Here is a 21,279-nt window from a genome sequence, read left to right as displayed (position 1 = left end):
CAATTAATGGAGATAGTCACCAGCTATTTATTATTGTATTAATCATGTTATGCGTTTTGGTAATGGGTGCAGGCACAAAAGAAGTGATTATCTGACAGTGTTCAATTGTCATTTTAATGACAACACTTTCTGCTACTTAGCAGACTGATTGCAATCTACTATTTTATAATCAACTTTTATCATCTGAAAAAGTCATTTAAAGGACTAAAGGGCTGTGTTACTTACCATTTCCACTAATGACAAATACAAAAACATCCCAGCAGTGACAGTAAATATCCAGTTTTGAATGCACGGATCTGTTGATATTGAAAGGCCAATATAAAGTCCAATGAAAGCAGTCAGGGCACTTATGAAGTTCATTAAAATGGCAATCTTTGAAGAAAGGCCTGTACTTAAGAGAACAGCAAAATCTCCTGGGGAGAGAGAGGAAAGGGAAGCATAAAATATTTATTGGTCGATAAAGCACTGGTACTGTTTTGCAATAGTAGCCAATCAAGATAGTATTTTCTGTAAAAATCATGCAATGCTTCCATATGTGACAATGTAATCAAATTTCAGCTTCTCTCACTGTGTAGGCATGCCAAAGTCTTTTATTTGGGTTTATTTGTTATTAACCAAATATTCTGCCAATCCTTCAAAAACAGCTAATAACAATAAAATTCAAAGAAAAACAAAAAAATTAAAATTTGCAATTAGATTGAAAATGGAACTAGAACACATTCAAGCAATTAGTAAACCACAGCAATAAACTCAAGAAGCACTTTCTCTAATTGCCGTGTATACACTTAGCTTAGTACTGCTTCTTAGTCTTGGGGAATTTATGCAGAAAATCTGGATATTTGGCAAGTTTATATAACTGGAGGATCACATTAAGTGGGCTATAGATGTATATGTTTTCATTTCAATAGAGTACTTTTCCTTTGTTTCATGTATCCACACAAAATCCAGGAACCCGTCGGCAACAGATAATGGTTCTAGGCTCTCCAGCATGACTCTATGTTAATTTTTTGTCAGAAGACATTCATTTTCATAGGGTTTGCAATTTTCCATGGTTTCCTGTGTCCACTGTAAGTTCAGAAACAAATAATAATAATAATAACGACTTTTTTTTCTTATTCGCCTCTCCTTGTAGCTCAAGCAGTGGTGGTACTGTATTACGTCTTTTGGGAAGGAAAGAACATAGTTGTGCTGACAATAGAAAGATTTAACTTTACTTACCCATCTCATGGGGAATTTCATGGCACAATATGGCGATTGTTGTGGTTGCACCCATTTCTGTTGATGATGAAAATGCAGCACCTATTACCAGGCCATCGGCAAAATTGTGAAGACTGTCGCCAACCAGAATCATAATGGCTAACAAACCAATCCCTTGGCCTAAAAGAACAAAATTCAGAGTAAGTAAAATAATATGTACAATATAATCCCAGAAGTCATTGAAATATCATGTCTTTCTATCTAGGTTTTGTCCAGGGTGACTTGCCACTATAAAATACAAACTAAAACTAAAATGAAAAATTACTGCTTAAACTATAACATCACACAATTAACAAATTACCACCATTTATCTTTTAGGTTTCAGTTCAATTGTATAGAATCCACCATGGGCCTATAGTTTTGGCTTTAAGATGCTTCTTCTATAGATCAAAAATATGAAAACCAAACTCATTTTTTTAAAAAACCTTCCTTTTAAAAGGTGTATTAACTGCAAATAATTGTTCCCTTCTATCAAGTGTAGCCCTTCAGACGCTGTTGCACTGCAACTTCCATTTGCTCTAATCCTGCATGAGAAAATATGCGTGCAAATAGAAATTTCTAGAGAAGTGCTCTCCTAGATAAAGAAAAAAAACGTATTTTTAAAAATTCATTGTTCTCCACTTTCATTGGGGGCCTCAGTCAGCAGAACTTTTCAGATTTACTTATGAGTTCATCACACACAGTAAAATCAGCGTTTCTTCACATTTAAGAAATGGCAACCCACAGTGCCCTTCACACGACACAAGCATCAACTGTGAGGCTGAGGTATTTTGCTGTTTCTAAACTGTTGATATTTTCCAATGATTCCTAAGCCGTTTGGCAATTGACTTATTTTAAAATTACCCACATAGAGATGGGCAAAATGGCCAATTTCCCTGTGTGATGTTAGTCCTTGTTGCCTGTTTTTGTTGCCCACTTTTGTTGCCTGGTTGACACTGTGTGTGGGAGGAGCTGAAATGCCCATTTCCCCAGATCACCAATGCAGAAGCTTGGGAAAAGATCAGAGTTAATTTAAATCCATTTCCTACAATCACCGAAGCAATCTGGGAAAGATGAGGGTTAATTTAAAACCACTTCCTACAAGCTGGTGTGACTTTTTTAAAGATAAATAATCAAAATCCTGGAGGGACAATGGGAGGAAAGTGCTGCCTTAAGAAAGATGCTTCAGTGGAAGGGTCTTGAGCGCAAACGATCCCATGGAAAGTGCCGCTTTAGGAAAGCTGTTTAACTCTGTTTCTGGGGAAGGGTCTTGAGTGCAACCAACCCCATGGAAAGTGTCACTTTAAGAAAAATGCCTTAAGACTGCTTCAATGGAAGGGTCTTGAAGGCAGTGCTGCCTTAAAGGATACATGTTTTTAAAACTGGTCATTGCCTGCCCATGTGATGGGAATTAAGCAGATGTTTAAATCAGAAAATGGAGGAGGCGATCTTAGTGTAATGGTAATGAATAAATTCTTCATCTTCTTTAAAGACAGAACCACATGAAACTCCACCCTTTCTCCCACTTTCCCTCATTTTCTCCAGTTCCTTGTGATAAAGTCCCTTTTTTTTACTGCAGTAATGCCTGGGAGGGGCCACTGTTTTAGAATGATAATGAAGATTTATTCTGCCATAAACTGAAAATTTCTAAACGATTATAAAAGGAAACACTGCAAATAATAACAACAATAATAAAAACACCGTAGTCAGAAAGTTCCCCTTATTTTCCTGGGAACACTTGGAGCTAAATAATATTGGCAGGCATAGTAGATTTCCTTGCCAGCTTAGAAAACTAAACCTAGATGTCCTCAGCTCGAACAGCTCTTTAAAGATATATTACAGAGTACAAGAAAGAAAACACAAAAATGTGCAAAAAAATCATTTTAGCTCAGCTCAAACCTTAACAAGTAAAACACAATGTTGTTATCTAAGTTTATATATATAATGGTTAGACGAAAGGACAGAACAGAATGGCCTCATACTTTATACTTTGGCAAGCAGGAGCAGTTTTGCACACTGCAGCAAGTGCAGGCTAGATGGAAAGCAGGGAAATTATTTACTTTGATTCAAGGATACTGGCTAAAGACAGACCACATGGAAGCAGACAAAAATAACTGCAGTCATTAGGCAGGACTGCAATATTAATCATAAGCTATTAGGTTCACACCACTCCAATGCAGACTTTTGCTTATAGTGCAAACTATCAGTAGTCATTTGGTATAGATCAGGGTTGGACAAAATGTGGCCCTCTTAACATTGCGGGATTGCATCTCCTAGCATTCCTCACCAGTGAGTATGCTGGCTAATGGTAAATATTAAAATGGTGAATAGTGGGAAATTAATAACAGATAAAATAGCTAATAATATATCAATGGTTACTAATCAACATAAAGTAGAGTCTCGCTTATCTGACATAAACTGGTGGGCAGAATGTCGGATAAGCGAAACTGCCAGATAACAGGGTGGGGGCTCACTCGCCCACCCTCCCACCCTCGCTCACTCACCAGGCCAGGTCCCAGCAGCAGTGACGGCAGCACCAGGACTCAGACGAATGAGTGAGTGAGCGAGCCTTTGCCACCCTCCCTCACTCGTCCTTCATCCCTCGCTCCTTCACCAGGCCAGGATCCGGCAGCACCGGGACCCAGCCTAGTGAATGAGCGAGCAAGCTCCTCCTTCACTCGCCCGCCCTCCGTCTCTCGCTCATTCACCGGGCTGCTTCCTGGCAGCACTGGGACCCATTCTGGTGGGTAAGTGAGCGAGCGAGGGAGGGCCTTTGCCACCTTCCTTTACTCGCTTGTCCTCTGTCCCTCACTCACTCAATCACCGGCAACACTGGGTCCCGGCCTGGTGAGCAAGCGAGCAAGGAAGGAGGGACAGCCCTGGGCGTCAGGGCATCGGATAATATGGAGTGTCGGATAAGTGGGACTCTACTGTAGTTATATGTCATCCCTGCTAATAGCGGTGTGCAAGGAAAATGGAAGATAGAATATTCAGTTGTACTCGGCTTATACTGGAGGAATCATTGTATCATAGTTTTATGTCTTTGCCAAATGAGTAATGTAAATATAAACTCCTTTGGGTTGACCGTCCAGGATGGATGCAGTTTGGGACTGGATTATATAATCTGGAGTATCGTATAGTAGTATAGAAGGGGCCTGGGTTGCCAGTTCTGATGCATATAGAATGGAGTGTAAGTCCCGATGCCGCAACCAATGAGAGGAAAAGATGAAGCTAAGTAAATACATAAATATATATTGTACCAAATATATACTGCGTTTCTCTGATTCTAACGTGCCATTTATTAAAAGATACACACTAATTTCATTGCCGCCAATAGAAAAAAGCTTCGTTTATATATATATATATATATATATATATATATATATATATATATATATAAACCCACCTGCGATTCTAAGATGTGCCCCATTTTTAGAGATGTTTATATGGTGAAAGGTGAGTCTTAGAATTGAATAAATACAGTATTATATTAAAATATGAATTAACAACTTGCACAAACTGTAGAGTCTTTGCAAGCTGTAGCAAACAAATGAAGCCTGGCAAATTATAGCAAACTGTTGCTCTATTAGCTGAGGTTGAAGATTTGCACTCAGTTGTTTTTTTCTTGCCATGAACTGAGCCTACAACAACTGGAGGGAAAAGAAAATGGGAAATGATAAATGTAAAGTTAAACAAGATAGAGGCAAAATTACCTGATATTTTGTAACTGGTGCAAAAGTGATCTTATTTACTAAAGCAGGAAAAATGTGCACAAGCTGATTCTATAATGTGTTCTTTCACAGCTTATGGCAAGGTTCTTCTCATGTAAAATCCAATCACATTTGAAAATAAAAAGGGATTGCAGAAAATCTTCAACAACTTATTTGCGTAATGCAAAGATGCATTTGTGCAAACTGTTCTTGAAACTATAGAGTAGGGGATTGGATCATAGCTACCATGTGTAAATTAGTAGCTTTTTCTATTCTGGTTGTACCCAAGGGGCACAGGAAAGGAATTATTCCTTTCCTTTTCACTTTTATGCAGAAAGATTATGAGAAAAGGGAACAAAGAGAAGATATTTTGATATAATTATGCTAAATAAAAGGCAAAATTAGACTGGAATAAATGATTATACTATGATCTTTTATTATTATTAGGATGTGATGACTGAACACCATGGAAACATTCAGAGATGGATTAAGATAATAGTGGGGAAACTAGGACTGAAGAAAAGAGACAGTTATGCCTCAAAGTAGAAAGTAAGTCTATTATATCATATTAAGAAATTTGCAGAAGATTCCAGCCAAAATATGTAGAGGTCATGTTTTAAAATTATCTGAATGAAAGCTTGTTAAAAAGACTAAGATAATGAGCTTCACTGATATTTGTGTTCATCTGGTCTCAGCTGTTATATATAATTTCATTAAAAGTGTTTGTATGATAAAGACAGCCAATATAATGTAGTGGTTTCACGAGTTGGACTATGTTTCGGGACAGTTTCAGTCCCTGATCAGACATAGAAACCCATTTGATGACCTTAGCCAAGTGATATTTTCTTAGCCTCAGACGGATGCAATGGCAAATCTGCTCAGAACAAATTATTCCAAAGGAACTCATGTGCAAGATATTTCAGTACAGTAATACGAAATAGCCCTATAGCTGAAAATGGCCATAAAGATGACATGAAAAATGATGCCACAAAGCATGCAATGGCACAGATCAATACAGGTTATCATACAAACAGATGAAAAGTAAACATTATTCTTTTAATATTGCCTTAAGATGTAATATATGGAATTGTTCCTTTCCTAGAAGTGGGTTCAGTTGATAACATTACTTCTGCACACATAGGCTTGTGTCCCAAGATGAATTCAACTTTGCCTAAATCATATAATGATTTTATTCCTTAACCCTGGAATTCTGTGTAATAAGAATTCTTGAAAGCAGCCCATTTAATAAATGACCCTGGTTAGAATAACTTTTGTTTCCTAGGTAGAGGTACCAAGTTAGCCAGGTTTTTTTTAAGGCTCGTTGTATATCAGCCATTCAGTCAGTGAACAGAGAAGTACAGAGATCTCCTCCAAGACCTATTATTTGTTCAGGAACCACATAAAACTCTGCTGCTAGATCTGGGTTCCCTTCCATGCACATAACTTATTCATGTTTCATTTGTTTTATTTCCCTCAAGTCCCATCTGCTGGGTTATGAAACTAGCATGGAGAAAATTCAGTAAGATGGCCATTGAAATGTGTGGGCCTTACCCAAGACATGTTGCCTGAAGCAGAGCAGTAAATGGCATCTTTAGCCACAATTCCAAAGTATCACATGCCAAGCCAACCTAATTATTTTGGTTCTAGCATTTCACTTTGTCCCTCTGTCAGTGAAATATACAAAACTATGACTTTATTTCCCATTTGCTGCATTTACATAACCCCTTTAAATCTGCTGTCTGAAGCAAACATCTCATTTTGACTAATGGTAAGGTGAGCATTGAGAATAGGGCTTCAAATCCTTGGGTTATCAGCTGATTTCATGGTTGCATTTAATATCCCCATATTTATGCATAGATGAAACCATGATAAAGTTTAAGCACATTTTTAAAAATCTGTAAGTTACTTTGGTAGTAATTCTGAAGATTTTGCTATGATTATATGCTCAGAAGTTGTTTGTATAACACTTGGAAAAAAGTTGCCATACCAAAGGCAGTATGATGTGTCTCATGCTCAGATGGGTGGTTTGGTGGAAACAAATATTTAAGGAAAGGTTTGCTTATATAATTATGCAGGGGAAGATGTAGTACTGTACAGAGAGAACACTAATTCATATTTATACTGACAAGCTTATTTTAAATTATGCATTGATTATTTGGAATGACTTCAGTTTCTTTTCTCTTTTTTAATACTTACGTTTCCTGCTGACTGCTTTCTTGTTTGGAGAACCAGAATCTTCTGGACTGGGCTAATTAGATTGAAAAAAAAATCACTGTTATGGTTAGAATTTTCCAAATTCTTAAACTTACCAACAGTTCACACTTGTATATGATTGTTTTAAAAGAAGAAAGCAAAGATAATGTACAGGTTAGAATCCTGTGGGTGATATAAACATGTATAAGTTTCCTTAGATATGTAGTTGTATGCTTTTGGCTATTGTGGAACAAACCTGTTCAGTTCATAGCTGCATAAGTGCAATTCCACAAGTGTAGGCATTTCACATAAACTAAAAGTTACTATAAGTTTCAACTGAAGTAGCTCAATTGAATTAAATGAATTTACCTATGTGTTTGTTCATTACTCCACAATTAATTTGTGGGTTTACTGTAGCTGAAACTAACCAAATTGATTTCTGAGCGTGGTTGTGTATTTCAGTGTGCCACTTTATTCACTGGGATTGTAGAAAAAGTGACTGCATTCCCTTTGCACGAGATAACAATAAGCAAACATGTTGGCAGATACGTAATTTGATAAGCAAGGACATTACGTAACAAACATACACTATCATGTTGTTTTTCTTGGCAAAATTTATTCAGAGATTTGCTATTGTCTTCCTCTAAAGCTAAGATAAGAGATCCAGCATTGTGTAGAGTTGGACTAAAACTCTGGAGACCAGATTTCAATCCCCTACAGAGCCATGGAAGCCCACTGGACAAGTGGCCCTTTCTTAGCCTTAGCCATTAAAGCCTGACGATAGGGTCACCTTAGGGTTGTCATACATCAGAAGTAGGAGCCCCCAGATGGCATAGTGGACTAAGTGACTTGAAGGTTGGGTTGCTGACCTGAAAGCTGCCAGGTTCGAATCCCACCCGGGGAGAGTGCGGATGAGCTCCCTCTATCAGCTCCAGCTCCATGCGGGGACATGAGAGAAGCCTCCCACAAGGATGGTAAAAACATCAAAACATCTGAGCGTCCCCTGGGCAACGTCCTTGCAGACGGCCAATTCTCTCACTCCAGAAGCAACTCAAGTTGCTCCTGACACGAAAAAAAAATACATCAGAAGTAATTTGAAGGCAAACAACAATAACAAGGCTGAGAGAGTGTGACTTGCCCAAGGCCATCCAACAGGTTTTCATGGTTTAGTGGGAATGCAAACCCTGGTCTTTCAGAGCCTTAAGCCCAACAAAGGAAAATATAGCACACTGGCTCTGTAGTTGTACTGTGCAAGCACAATAAAGGATCTGGGACATAAATAGATTGTTGTCATTCCTGATTTGTTACATTAGTGTGAAGGGAGATTTCTGGTAAGTTAAGTACTTATGTAAAATGAGGTAGTAGGACTCTGCTGGTCACCTTGTTTGACTTCTCCAAGAAATCTAGAGCTAGTGACTCCCTAACACATATTTTCTAGTCTGACTGTTACCCTAGAAGCTAAATTCTACTCCCAAAGCATTCGCTGCTCCTATTGATATTTAGTTTTGTTCTCTATCAATCATCATAGGGTTTATCATAGTAAGCATAGCAAAGATCTTGTCATAGACAAAACGCCACCAAATAGGGTACAACACAGTTTATTAAAGTTACAGAACTGAGAAATGCCCGTAGAAAACAAAAGACTAGGCAAACACTTGTCTTTGGTGTGAAAAGTAACAAAAAACAGCTCCGTTTGAATTAAAACGGTTCCAAAGAATTAACCGGATTAAACAGGAATTTAATCCGGGTTAAAGCAAAAGTGCTTAGTTCAGCTTAACAATTTAAACAAACAAAAGGTGGAAAGCAGAGGTCAAAATGAACACAAAAGCTGGCAGCAGATTCCTCTCTGCTACTCAAAAGCTACAGATGAGTAACTCAGGCTGTTTACTCCTCCGTGCAACGAGCGAAATCCGGGTCCAGGCACATCAATCAGGGTAACGACGGTCAGCATGGGTCTCAATCCGGTCCAAGGTCGAAAGCCAAGTGCAGACGTCCACAGGTTCCACCGATAGCCACAGAAGGGATAGTCCAGGGTCGTAGTCAGTCAGTCAGTCCAGCGTCAATCCAGAGTAGGTAATTAATGTCCGTCAAAAAGACGACGGAGGTCCAAGGTATCCAGCAACGAATCACATCCGTCTTCAGGAAGTTCCCCAACAAGAGCCCAAGCGTTCGTCCAGATTACCTTGCCCAACGCAATTAGCCATTGATCCTAAACCCCATTTTATCCCAGTTCATAACTCCTCATCGCTATCAGCTGCTATCCTAATTCCAGGTGCCGCATCATCATCATCCTCATCAGAGCTAAAACACCTTTGACTACGCCCCACAGCATCCCCAGCTGTGGATCCCGCTCCATCCCTCCAGCCCGTCCATGGGTCTGATTCTGCAACCCGCCAATCGCCTCCCATGCTATCATTGCCGGTGACACCCAAATCCTCCCTCACACGAGTCCACTCCATGTCATCCTCCTCTGAGCTAACCATCTCTTCCTCCATTCCCTCAGTAAAACCCTCAAATGAGTCTTCATCTGTTGGTTCTGCAAATAAGTCCCGGAGCCGTTTCCTTTCACGCTCCTCAAAAGAGTCTGACTCTCGAGGAGTCTTACGACCACGTCTCCTAGTACTGGAGCCAGAAGGCTCAACCATAACAGATCTAGTCTGCTTATATGCAACTTAAGAACAGGTTTAATCAAAATAAAAGAAATGCAATAATAGAGATGAAGAAAAATGAGAATTATTTGGAACTGTGAAAAGATAATGACCATTTAAATAAAAATGTTTTTTGAAACTAAAGACAGGATAAGAATCAGTAAAGTAATGCATGAAAAAGCAGGCTCCAAAATTTGAGCATATGTATGAGTAAATGGGAAAATGTGGTCCAAAGATATAACATTCCATAATTTAAAATAAAACCTGCATTAGATGATTATTAGATAGTATTTCATTCCAAATAAGTGATCAAAAATGTCACAAAATATTTCAGAACCATGTTGGGGGTATTGAAATAACAAGGACTGCCTTTGCGCTGAGTCCATAACAGAGGCAAGTTGCTTTCCTTGCCTCCTTCTTTCCCCCAAGCGGTATTCACATTCTTTTCCTGCATGTATATTTCTTTCCCTATCTGTATTTGTACAGATGTAGATATTTTAAGACAATTTACACCCTCAGTGTAATCCCTCACATAAACAGATTCTCTCCTCCTTAGTTTTTCCCAAGAACGTTCCCTATATGCATTATTGCATACTGGTAGGTTTTAACCTTAACTTATCTATGAATGATAGCAAAATATTATTTCCCAAACCTACCCTATGCTTATACACGAAGTCAACCAGTACACGAATATATAGTATATGGTATATCATTTCTTCTTCTTCTTCTTCATTTCTTCACTATATCATACCACAGACAATGTACTGACTTGATATTAATATTGAAATACGGTAATGGAGTTCCAAATTAATATTTAAGGAATAAAAAGGAGTAAAAAACAAGAATGGCCAAACTTACATGCTCATGTGGTGACATGAAAAGAACAAATCCTTTTTCGATCAGAAAAAAACCATAAATTCCTCCAATCAAAGCCAGCATCTTCCAAATGTGTTCTTTGCCTTCATAGAACTTTCCATTCTTTTGAATACTGTGTGTATGTAAACCAAGAACCTGGAGTTAAAGGAAATTGATAATTATCTTGTAATTTGTATTGATATCTGACTTTGTTTTTTAAAATAAGAAATATAACTTGTGGCCTTTCTAAACTAATCATAAAATGCAGTTCAAGGGCATAGTAACCAGCCACCCCACCCCCAATGCATACTTGCGGTGCACATCAAGCCAGAAACAGCATGTTAAAAACTCACCAGGAAGTCCAGAATAAGCCAAAAAAAAATCTGCTTCAGCCGACCCTAGTATATCATATGTATACCTCAAAATCAAGACTGGAAAATGTGGAGTGTTAGTAATGACACCACTAGTGCTGAAGCACTTTAAAAACACCAAAACGGTTGGCTGGACGGTAAACATGCAGGTGGATAATTTACCCCCCACCCCAAGGAGTGGAAACTACATCATTCTCATGGGAATGCTGTTTCCACCCTATTCTCATTTCCTGTGCCCTGCCACAGTCCAGCGCTAATCACAAACTGATGGTTGGATCTGTGCATCAGTGCAACTCAGTGGACTGGTTAAAAAAAAACCCCACATTTCATGGCAGCTGTCTAGCTGCAGATACGATTCCTGGTTTCGGTTCTGATCTGTAATCAGTCGATATTATGGCCTCTGTCCCAGCCTCAAACTGTTTCCTATACTGTTTGTGTAGGCACCATAAGCAAAACCTGTTCAGTTTAATTCAATTCGAAGATGGATTACAGTGTAAATGTAGAAGCACCCTGAGCCTCAGTTAAATCAATAGTCATCTTGAAACACCCAACAGCACAATTATACAGAGGAAGAGAATGCATTACAGATTCTTATACAATCAGTAATGGTACAATAGGGTACCTTGTTCTACTCTACTGTGTTGCTTGAGTTGAATATCAGCCGGCTCAAGACCATTTTTTTTTTCCAGGAAACCTTTGGGAAATTGATTTTTAACAAGAGAAGAGCCTTTTAAGGCATTGTACTGTTTTAATCTTTATTTAAAATACGATAGCTGTAATTCTGTTGTTATTCAATGTTCCTTCAATTTCAATTTTGTATGTGTTCGCTAATTGTGTGTGTGTGTGTGTGTGTGTGTTGCATTTTTTGTCTTTACGTAAGTAATGTTGAGTTCCAGCGTGGGAGAAAGTGGGATATAAATAAAGTGATGGATTGGTGAGTGGGTGGGTAGATTTGAAAACTACTATTTTTGAGACTGGTTACACTTGCTGTTATCAGCTGACTTGATGGATTTTATAAAGTTTTGTTTATATATTTGGTTGTTGTGTGCCTTCAAGTCATTCCTGACTTACGACAACCTTCAAGCAAACCCATCTCAGGGTTTTCTTAGCAAGATTTGTTTAAAGGGATTTGCCTTTGCCTTCCTCTGAGACTGAGGGAGTGTGACTTGCCCAAGGCCACCCAGTGGGTTTCCATGGCCAAGCAGGGATTTAAACCCTAGTCTTCAGAGCCCATCTACATGAGTTAGTTTGTGAGTGAATTGACTTCATGGCATCCACACATCATACTGGGTCCATTCTCCCTGACATAGGAGAAGTTTCCCTGAAGCTCCAGATCTTTCCCATGTTTTGGGCCAGTGTAAACAGTTGAGCTGCTTCCTATTCAGAAGTGATCAAGACTGTTCACACCACCACCCTGCTTTCCCCGAGCTTGGGCAGCCAGTAACAGGGGAAGACACTTGCCTTCTCCCATCAAGCATAAAAATGGCAGTGATTACTACTCAGTGTCTGTAGTAATGATGACGTGATGGAGAAGAGAGGGGGAAAGAAGGAACCTCTTCCTTCTCTCTCATCCCCTCTCTGGCATAATTTTGTCACTCTGGCTAGTGTCACTACAGGTGCTACAGTGGTTGCTACTAGGACCAAATTGATTGGGTCAAAGTCAGATTGGCAGTTGCCCTACAATGGCTGGCCAGCTCGGATCCAGCAGGACTTGAGTTGACTTGGTGGCTTGCAATGCAGGCAGCAGTGGCACTGATCCCATTTACCCTCCTCTGGATCAGCACTGTTGTTTTTAGCACGAGCAGATGGCCCCATAGTTTAATACTGAAACTGATATATTGTGTTGGCTCTGCCTTATTATTACAATAAAACTGCCTGATTATACTGAAATTGTAGAAGTAACTAGCTGTGCCCTGCTACACGTTGCTGTGGCCAATTGGAATTGCACTGAATAGCCTCGCTGCTTCAAAGCCTGGTCGCTTTCTACATAAGAGCATCCTTCCTTGGGCAGGTTGAATGGGACGGAGTAGTCTTGTGGCTTCAAAACAATATATAACAAGGAGAGTAAGTATGATATATCAGTGGTAAGCCATAAAATCAAATGAACCATAATAAGGTCTTGAAAAGGGGCTTATGGAATTGAAAACACTCTTCTGGATCTGCAATGATTTTTCTTACATAACATCCTTCAGAAATGACATTTATACGAATATGGGATCCTTTCTGCTAATAAACAGACACTTTTTGATCCCAGCTGTGGCCAGGAGAAATCCCATTAACTGTTCAAGAACTGTTATGCTGAGAAATATTTTTCTTCAGTTGTAATAGTACCTGTCTTTATGAATAAAAAAGTTGTTACTAGTCAAAAGGGTCTTGACAACATAAAAAGCAACATAAAAATACAACCTATCCATAAGAGAACTCAGACCACAAGAGAATGATAGCCTCCTGTTCAGAATCTACCCAACACTTTGCAGATAGACTTCTTAGTGGCTTGTGATATCATTGACCATGGTATCCACACATTCAAATATGCAAAGAAAAGTAAAGTAAAGCAGGGCGAGGGAGCCATATACAAGCCAGCCAATGTAAGTGCAGGTGGGTGTTAAGAATGACAGGACAAGAAAGGCTATTAGTTTATATGAACATGTATCAGCCTACATGCCGGGATGAAAAAAAATGCACCAGCAGCACTCATGTGATCTAAAAGCTTCTGATACAATGTACATTTAAACATGATAGAAACACCCTTCTGTGTTGTGGTGGAGAAGCTGAGTGGCTTTTAAGACTAATTCCAATTCATATTAAAACAGCTGAGAATTGTGTTAAACTGGGGTAGGATGCTGCTCACTGGAGCTGGGATATAGCCCTTGTCTGGATTAGTCTAAATCTCTGGGAAATGAGAGCTGAAATCTCTGTGCAACTATAGAAACTCACATGGTGTCTTTGGGCAAGTCACACTCCCTCTGCCTTAGAGAAAAGAAATGGCAAACATACTTTGAATAGATTTTGTTATAAGTCAGATTTTATAACAATTTGTGAACCTGCCCTATTTTGAAATTGCTGGAGGTATAGGAAATGGATTTTGAAAACACAAACATTACCTGTGGAATAAGATGCAGCAGAGCATCCCCAGATAGGGTTCCTACAGCTAATCCCACAAATAATTGTAAAATGAGGGTATAGCATTCTTGACATGAATTGAATAGTATGAGAGTTGTGCCGAACATAGATCCGACTGTAATCAGTAAAACTGCAAGAGTACTATAGCCATACTCTGTGGAAGAAAAGGAACAAACAACATAAATACAATTACATTTCTTTATCTCTCCCCCCCTCTCTTTTCATTTAATGTCATTTCTCACTCAAAGGTGATCCGCGGTTTTCTTTTGTACTCATATAGAAATAGGTTTATGATTTTTGCTTTACTGTTCATACAAATGAGTAATCACAACTAGAGATGGGTTAGAATTCTGTTCAGTTCATTTTTCAGACAAGAACTGAACAGAATATTTTTCTAAACATTACAGGGGTGAAACTGTTTTGAAAATCTTTAAAATCTTAACTTTGAAAGAAAGCAAAACAGACAAATTTGTCTATCCAGGAAAAAGGCTTTTAGAGCTCAGTCCTCAAAAGTTTGGGTTTCAATCTCCATATAGTCAACCATGTTTATGGTACAAAAGTACACTTACAACCAGATGGTCTATTATTTATCTTAGCAAGCACCTAGTTTTTAATGGCTACATGATAGGCATCTGTAACACGGACACCTTTGTTGTTCATGTTATAGATTAGACAATATTTCATCTTATGCCACAGGTATTACCAGCCATTTGCATGCTGACAATGGCTATAGTGACTTAGTTTAACCAATGCAGATGGATGAGACATTTGTTTGGTAATTAGGCCTTTAAAAAAGGTATTACCGAATTTCATGTACAGTAGAGTCTCACTTATCCAAGCTAAATGGGCCAGCAGAACCTTGGATAAGCGAATATCTTGGATAATAAGGAGGGATTAAGGAAAAGCCTATTAAACATCAAATTAGGTTATGATTTTACAAATTAAGCACTAAAACATCATGTTATACAACAAATTTGACAGAAAAAGTAGTTCAATACGCAGTAATGTTATGTTGTAATTACTGTATTTACGAATTTAGCACCAAAATATCATGATATATTGAAAACATTGACTACAAAAATGCCTTGGATAATCCAGAACCTTGGATAAGTGAGTCTTGGATAAGTGAGACTCTACTGTATTTCTTTATAAATGTGAACTGCATTCTCTAGTGTGATTATGAATGCATAACAAAGTTATGCATCTGTAAGTCATTTGTATTCATGGTCCCTATGTTGTCATAATAATAACACTATTTCCATGATCATAACCCCCTCACCTTTTTTACCAAGCAGTAGATGTTCTCAGAAAAGGAGGTCTGTTCTCTTTGAGACTGAGATGTGGGTGGGTGATATTTCCATCTTTCCTCCTACAAGTGAGCGAGGTTGCAACAAGGACTTCGGGGGAAGCATTTGATTGTTGCAACTTCTTTCAATGCTAGAAGGAGGAGTGAAACCATGACCCACTCCATATCCTGATTGCCAGCAGAATAGACTATCTCCTCATGGATCAACTTTTGCCCAGCAAAATAGGTCTGAGAGTAAGATCAGGCAACACTAAGGCCTCAACTACACTGCCGAATAATACAGTTTGAACTACATTCTAATGGCCAGTGTAGATTCATATAATGCAGGTTGAGTTGCATTGAACTTCATTATATCACTCTACACTGCCATATACTCTAGTTCAATGCAGTTAATCTGCATTCTGAACCTAGATTATATGACAGTGCAGATGTGGTCTAAGAAGTAGAATTCTGATTGTGATGGAAAGAACCCAGATTCACTGTTTGTTAGAATGTCAGGGTAGTAATGTTGATAAAGTCATCCATCCCTAAACAGAAATAGTTATTTTATGAAGACAAGACAAACTTGTAGTATAGGGCAGGTGAAGCAGAGAAACTAAGAGACAGGTGAAGCTGGTTGAAAGAGCCAAGTAATCTGACCTTCAGCAAGGTAGAATCAAAGTAGATTTGACAAGAAAAGATTCAGGAAATCATACGCATATGAGTTAGCTATGCCTGGTGCCAGATAATAGAGAGCACAATTGGATACAAATGTGATGCTTGATTACAGATCAAGGGTAAACCAGCAGGCAGAGAATGACAGATTCAGTTCTTTTGTTATACTGATGCACCTGAAAAGCACTGAAAATAGTACATACGCACAACTCCCATACAACCTAAAGAGATACTGAGAAATGACAGAAGGCAGGCGATATGTTAAAAACAACTCAATTTTTCATTGCTAAAAAAAGAAAAACAGGTGTATTAAAGCTTGGAATAACACTTTTTTATAGTACACTGCCCATGATTCCCAGATAGCATCATCAATGGAAGCTGTAGTCCAAGAAAGGAACTTTTCTGAGGTGTGATCTCAATACTGAATCTCTTTCAGCTATACTGTAGCCTAGTGTTATAAGCAATAATGCCCACCCACCATCTGTCCCAATTTAGCAATAGAAATAGGTTAAGGACAAAAAGGGAAACTGGGAGGAGTGGAAAATAATTGGGACATTTAAAAAAGCATTTGAAAGCATTTTGGAAATGTAGGACAACTGAGTATTAATTGGAACAAAGAGGGAAAGTGGGAGGAGAAGAAAGAAATTGGGACACTTTAAAAGCATCTGAAAAAAGTAGGACAACAGAGTATTAATTGGAATTGGCCCTGCCAAATTGAGACCATTAGAGAGCTATATTATTAACTGAACTTTATTATTTCTTTTGCCTCCGCATCATAGTCTTTTGATCTAAGATATCATGAAAACTCAACTTACTTTCCAGAGATTTTGGTTGAGGTTTTGCTTGTTTGGACTCAATAAGTTTGCAAGAGCAGCTTAGTAATTGCTGAATGATTGCTGGGCTCATTTGTCTGAAGTGTTCTTTAGAAACTGATAGATGGCTGTCATGTAAAAATATCTCCACAAGTTCACTTGCAGAGAAACAGGCCTGTTGGAGAAGGCAGAGTGTTAACTAAATTGAAGAGCTTGGGGATCTAGAAGAAAACTATACACATTTTCTTTTAAAAATTAAGGGCATAATAAGTTTAAAAATCTGAAGACTATCCCCGTCACCACAAACAAAATTCACAACTTTAATGTTTCCACATTTACAGTTTTATAAACCATTTTTTTGTGTCAGGAGCGACTTGAGAAACTGCAAATCGCTTCGGGTGTGAGAGAATTGGCCGTCTGCAAGGACGTTGCCCAGGGGACACCCGGATGTTTTTGATGTTTTTACCATTCGTGTGGGGGGCTTCTCTCATGTCCCCGCATGGAGCTGGAGCTGGAGCTGATAGAGGGAGCTCATCTGTGCTCTCCCCGGGTTGGATTCAAACCGGCAGCCTTCAGGTCAGCAAACCAGCCTTCAAGTCATCAGTCCCTCCAGCACAATGGTTTAATCCACTGCGCCACCGGGGGCTCCTTTTATAAATCATGAAAGATAAAATAGATTGCCTGAGCTGTCCTAGGTATATGGATATTTAACCACTAGAACTGAAGAGTTAACCCAAGGTATTTTGAGGTCTCAGATGAAGGACAAAACTCCTCCTGCTGCCATTTCACATTTGGAGGTTGACCAGAATTATCGTTGACCAGATCGATGATGGGACAATATTTTCCACTCCTGTGAAATCCACAGACGAGATTATGAGTTGCCAGTCAGATAGTGTGGATCACAATTCTGCCCTCTTATGAATAGCCAAATGGCTGCCTCCTTTTATCTAATGGCTTTATGGAAATATCTGCTGGCAGAGGATTTTAAGAAAATGCAGACATCCGATTAGCCTGGCTTCTAATAGGACACTATAAATATAAAAGATGTTATACTCCGCAATAGAATATATTGGATCAAACAGTCGCACACACCTGGGTAACCTTGAGATGTTTCAGGGGTGGACAAAGGAAAAACTAACCCTCTAATTACCTTTGTAGCCAGCAGAGAGTTGTGCCCTGCAAAGGTGACATCCTGCAGCAAAGCATGAGTGCATTTGAATTTGCTTGGGGATCTCTTAAAAACAAGACCGAATAAATCTATGAAGGGGTTCAAAAATGCTTACTGTTCTGAAAATCTAATTATGCATTGTTGCTGTTTTCCTTGCTGCTGCTTATGATATGAAATCATGCAGATTTTTTTCTATCCAGAAAATAACAACTGCAATTATAACATTAATAACATAACACTTTTGCAATATCAGCAATATTTACTGATAAGATCAACTATCTATTTGTGTGTCATTCAATGTGATGGAATGAAATTTTCTGTCTTAATTTAATTAGAAGAAGCAAAAATGAGCACCATCTGTTACCAATGAAAAATAATGGCCTTTTTATGTATGTGTAAAAAACAGAAGGCGAAATTTAGCTACATCAAATATATTGTTGTCGTCCATGACTTTCTCAAAGGAGCATGCATATTAATTAAGACATTAAGAAGTAAGAATAAATGTTGATATAAAATGAAGCTTTCCCTCAAAAGCTGCTTTTAATCTTCTGCCCAACACAGAACCCAGTGAGCCAAATAAAAATGAGGCATTTCTTACATTCACTCTGCAGCAAGACTGTAAAGACTGAATAGAAGAGTTGTCATGACAAAATGGCTGTATTGATACACTGGAATCAACACACACATATTTTTCATACAGAAACCACTAGTAGGTTGAAAAAGCGGTCCAAAAGGATGATGTGAAAAACCAATGTGACTTTAAAGTTCAAACTGGCAAAGTAATATAAGATAAAATTCCAGGCATAACTGTGGTTGGGAAAAAGAAAGCCAGATTAGTTTATACTACCATATAATCCAGTTCAAAGCAGATAATCTGGATTTTATATGGCAGTGTAGAAGGGGCCTTAGACTCTCTCACAGCAAATTTGCATGGCTCCATTTTTATATAGAAGTAATACTTCTATTTTTTAAAGAGAGAATCTAATATAAATTATTTGAAAATACATATCTTTAGAAGAGAATCTAACCCATCATTTGCCACAAGTGTTTGCTTACCTGATCCCATTCAATAGTTGTCTCATTATCTTCCCAATGTGTAATGCTTCCATTTGTTACATCTGAAATGATTAGATGCCCAGCATCTCTCACTGTCTTATTTTGATGAGCTTGATGATTTGTGCAGCAATTCTTTCCAGCCCACAGTATACTCAGGAGTTGGTTTATTGCTAAGGATTTGTTAGAAAATATAGCATTACCTACTACTGTAAATTAAAATAGTAGTTTCTTCTCTTACGTCAATAATATTTCAAATGCCATGATTATCAATGAGTTTGATGGGTTGCCTGTCAACACAGTACATAATACCATTGCCTTCTGGGCCTATATTGCTAGATGAGGAAAGGCAATGAATTCACCCTCTTCATTTGAGATCAGATATATTGTGTAAAGCTGTGAACATCTAAGTATGGATGATGAAAGCACATGAACCGGTAGAACCTACAAATATTGCAATTGCCATTGAAGTTTGGTGTGACGTTAGTAGGGTGGTATTCCTGAAATTTATACTTATCCAAAGTGTTAGCCAGGTGGGTTATAAACACAGGTTTATATTATTCTAGGAACAATAGAAGGAAGGAAGAAGAGACTCAGTAGTTTCAGAGAGAGTGGAAGAGTATCATAGCTTTCCTCCCTTATTTTCAGATTTTATGGTTCTTATAGGAGCCTCCAGTGGCTCAGTGTATTAAAGCACTGAGCTGCTGAACTTGCAGACCGAAAGGTCCCAGGTTCAAACCCGGGGAGCAGAGTGAGCGCCCGCTGTTGGCTCCAGCTTCTGCCAACCTAGCAGTTTGAAAACATGCCAATGTGAGAAGATCAATAGGTACTGCTCTGGCGGGAAGGTAACGGCGTTCCATGCAGTTATGCTGGCCACATGACCTTGGAGGTCTACGGACAACGCTGGCTCTTCGACTTAGAAATGGAGATGAGCACCAACCCCCAGAGTCGGACACGACTGGAGTTAACATCAGGGGAAACCTTTACCTTTTCATAGTTGCTTGAAGTACAAGGTGATGTCAAAGTAGAGAAGGTTAATATGGGTCAATCCGGAGTAAACTGCAAGTTCCAGATATTTCCAGAGCCTGAAGGAGCGGGATGGCACCCCTACTCTCCCTTCCTAACCCCCTATTTCCCCTCTAAACTTACTGGAGGGACCTGGCTGCATCCTTAGGCCCCTTGAAGAAAGCTCCTGACTCATCCTTAGGCCCCTCGGAGAAAGCTCTCCTCCCCTCTCCAAAGCTGCCAATGCGTCATTTTGATGTGTCAGTAGCTTTCTCTGAGGGGCCTGAGGATGCAGCCGGGCCTCTCCAGTAAGTTTAGAGAGGAAATTGGGGAGCTGGGGGCTGGCTAGATTTCTCCCCCCCCCCAGGCAAAACCTAGGATTTGGGGTTGAGATGCAGCCTAAATCGCAAAAGGAATCAGGATTTTAAATCATGGTTCCTTTTGCAATTTGGGCCTGTCTGGAAGGGCCCTAAGGCCTATCTACAACTCCCTTCCCTCCTATATTCTTCAAATGTTTGGTAGAATAATATAGGACTTCATCACATGGTTGGCTGCAAGTGTCCTTGAAGTCCCACACCGCCCATCATATGATGCAGGCTCACTTCGGTCGATGAACTGGTGTGAAAATGTTCTATGATGCTGCAGTCAGAATATTAGGAACCATGGAACCAGCCCAGGGGGAAGACTCGTGGTGCTGAGATTGCCACCCCACCCCACCAATTCACCACAGAGGCCAGCAAATCTCTCTGCAAGACTTCATCAATGTGATAAGGTCCATAATGTCCCAATGCAGTTAGGCAAAGTCAGTTGCTTGTTCCTCCAATGGGCTTTTTGGCTAGCATATTTTGTCTTAAACAATCAAATCCAAATTTACACCTACATTGAAATTGTGTAGCTTAGCTTTCACAATAGTAGAATAGTAGGGATAATCTGCTCATCTAGGAAAACTGCTGGTTTATCTTATATATCTTCTTATGTGTTTATTTATTAAAGTGCAATTAGCCACTTAGGATTTTGCCAAGTAAAATATTTGTATTACATGTCGTTTGTTAACTAAAATCAAACAAGGGTGCATCTGGCAAAAGGATCCACCCACATCCCATATGTATCATGAGTCATCATAATGACCCTAACAAGGGAAAGAG

The 21,279-nt window shown here is 39.0% G+C and overlaps 1 protein-coding gene across 2 annotated transcripts in view; it reads right to left on the bottom strand.

The window, feature by feature from the left end:
* slc39a12 (solute carrier family 39 member 12) overlaps positions 1-21,279 on the bottom strand; it is a 35,973-nt gene that overhangs the window by 3,634 nt on the left and 11,060 nt on the right. For both annotated transcript variants that reach the window (XM_062983833.1, XM_062983834.1), the window contains exons 5-11: positions 19,133-19,302; positions 16,912-17,083; positions 14,118-14,290; positions 10,646-10,798; positions 7,143-7,194; positions 1,219-1,377; positions 226-413 (exon numbers count right to left, since the gene is read on the bottom strand). In XM_062983833.1, the coding sequence (XP_062839903.1) occupies positions 226-413; positions 1,219-1,377; positions 7,143-7,194; positions 10,646-10,798; positions 14,118-14,290; positions 16,912-17,083; positions 19,133-19,302 (1,067 nt within the window). The remainder of the gene's footprint in view (positions 1-225; positions 414-1,218; positions 1,378-7,142; positions 7,195-10,645; positions 10,799-14,117; positions 14,291-16,911; positions 17,084-19,132; positions 19,303-21,279) is intronic.

The sequence above is a fragment of the Anolis carolinensis genome, chromosome 6, assembly GCF_035594765.1.
Source record: "Anolis carolinensis isolate JA03-04 chromosome 6, rAnoCar3.1.pri, whole genome shotgun sequence".
NCBI lineage: Eukaryota > Metazoa > Chordata > Lepidosauria > Squamata > Dactyloidae > Anolis > Anolis carolinensis.
This window is presented reverse-complemented; position numbering and strand designations above follow the sequence as displayed.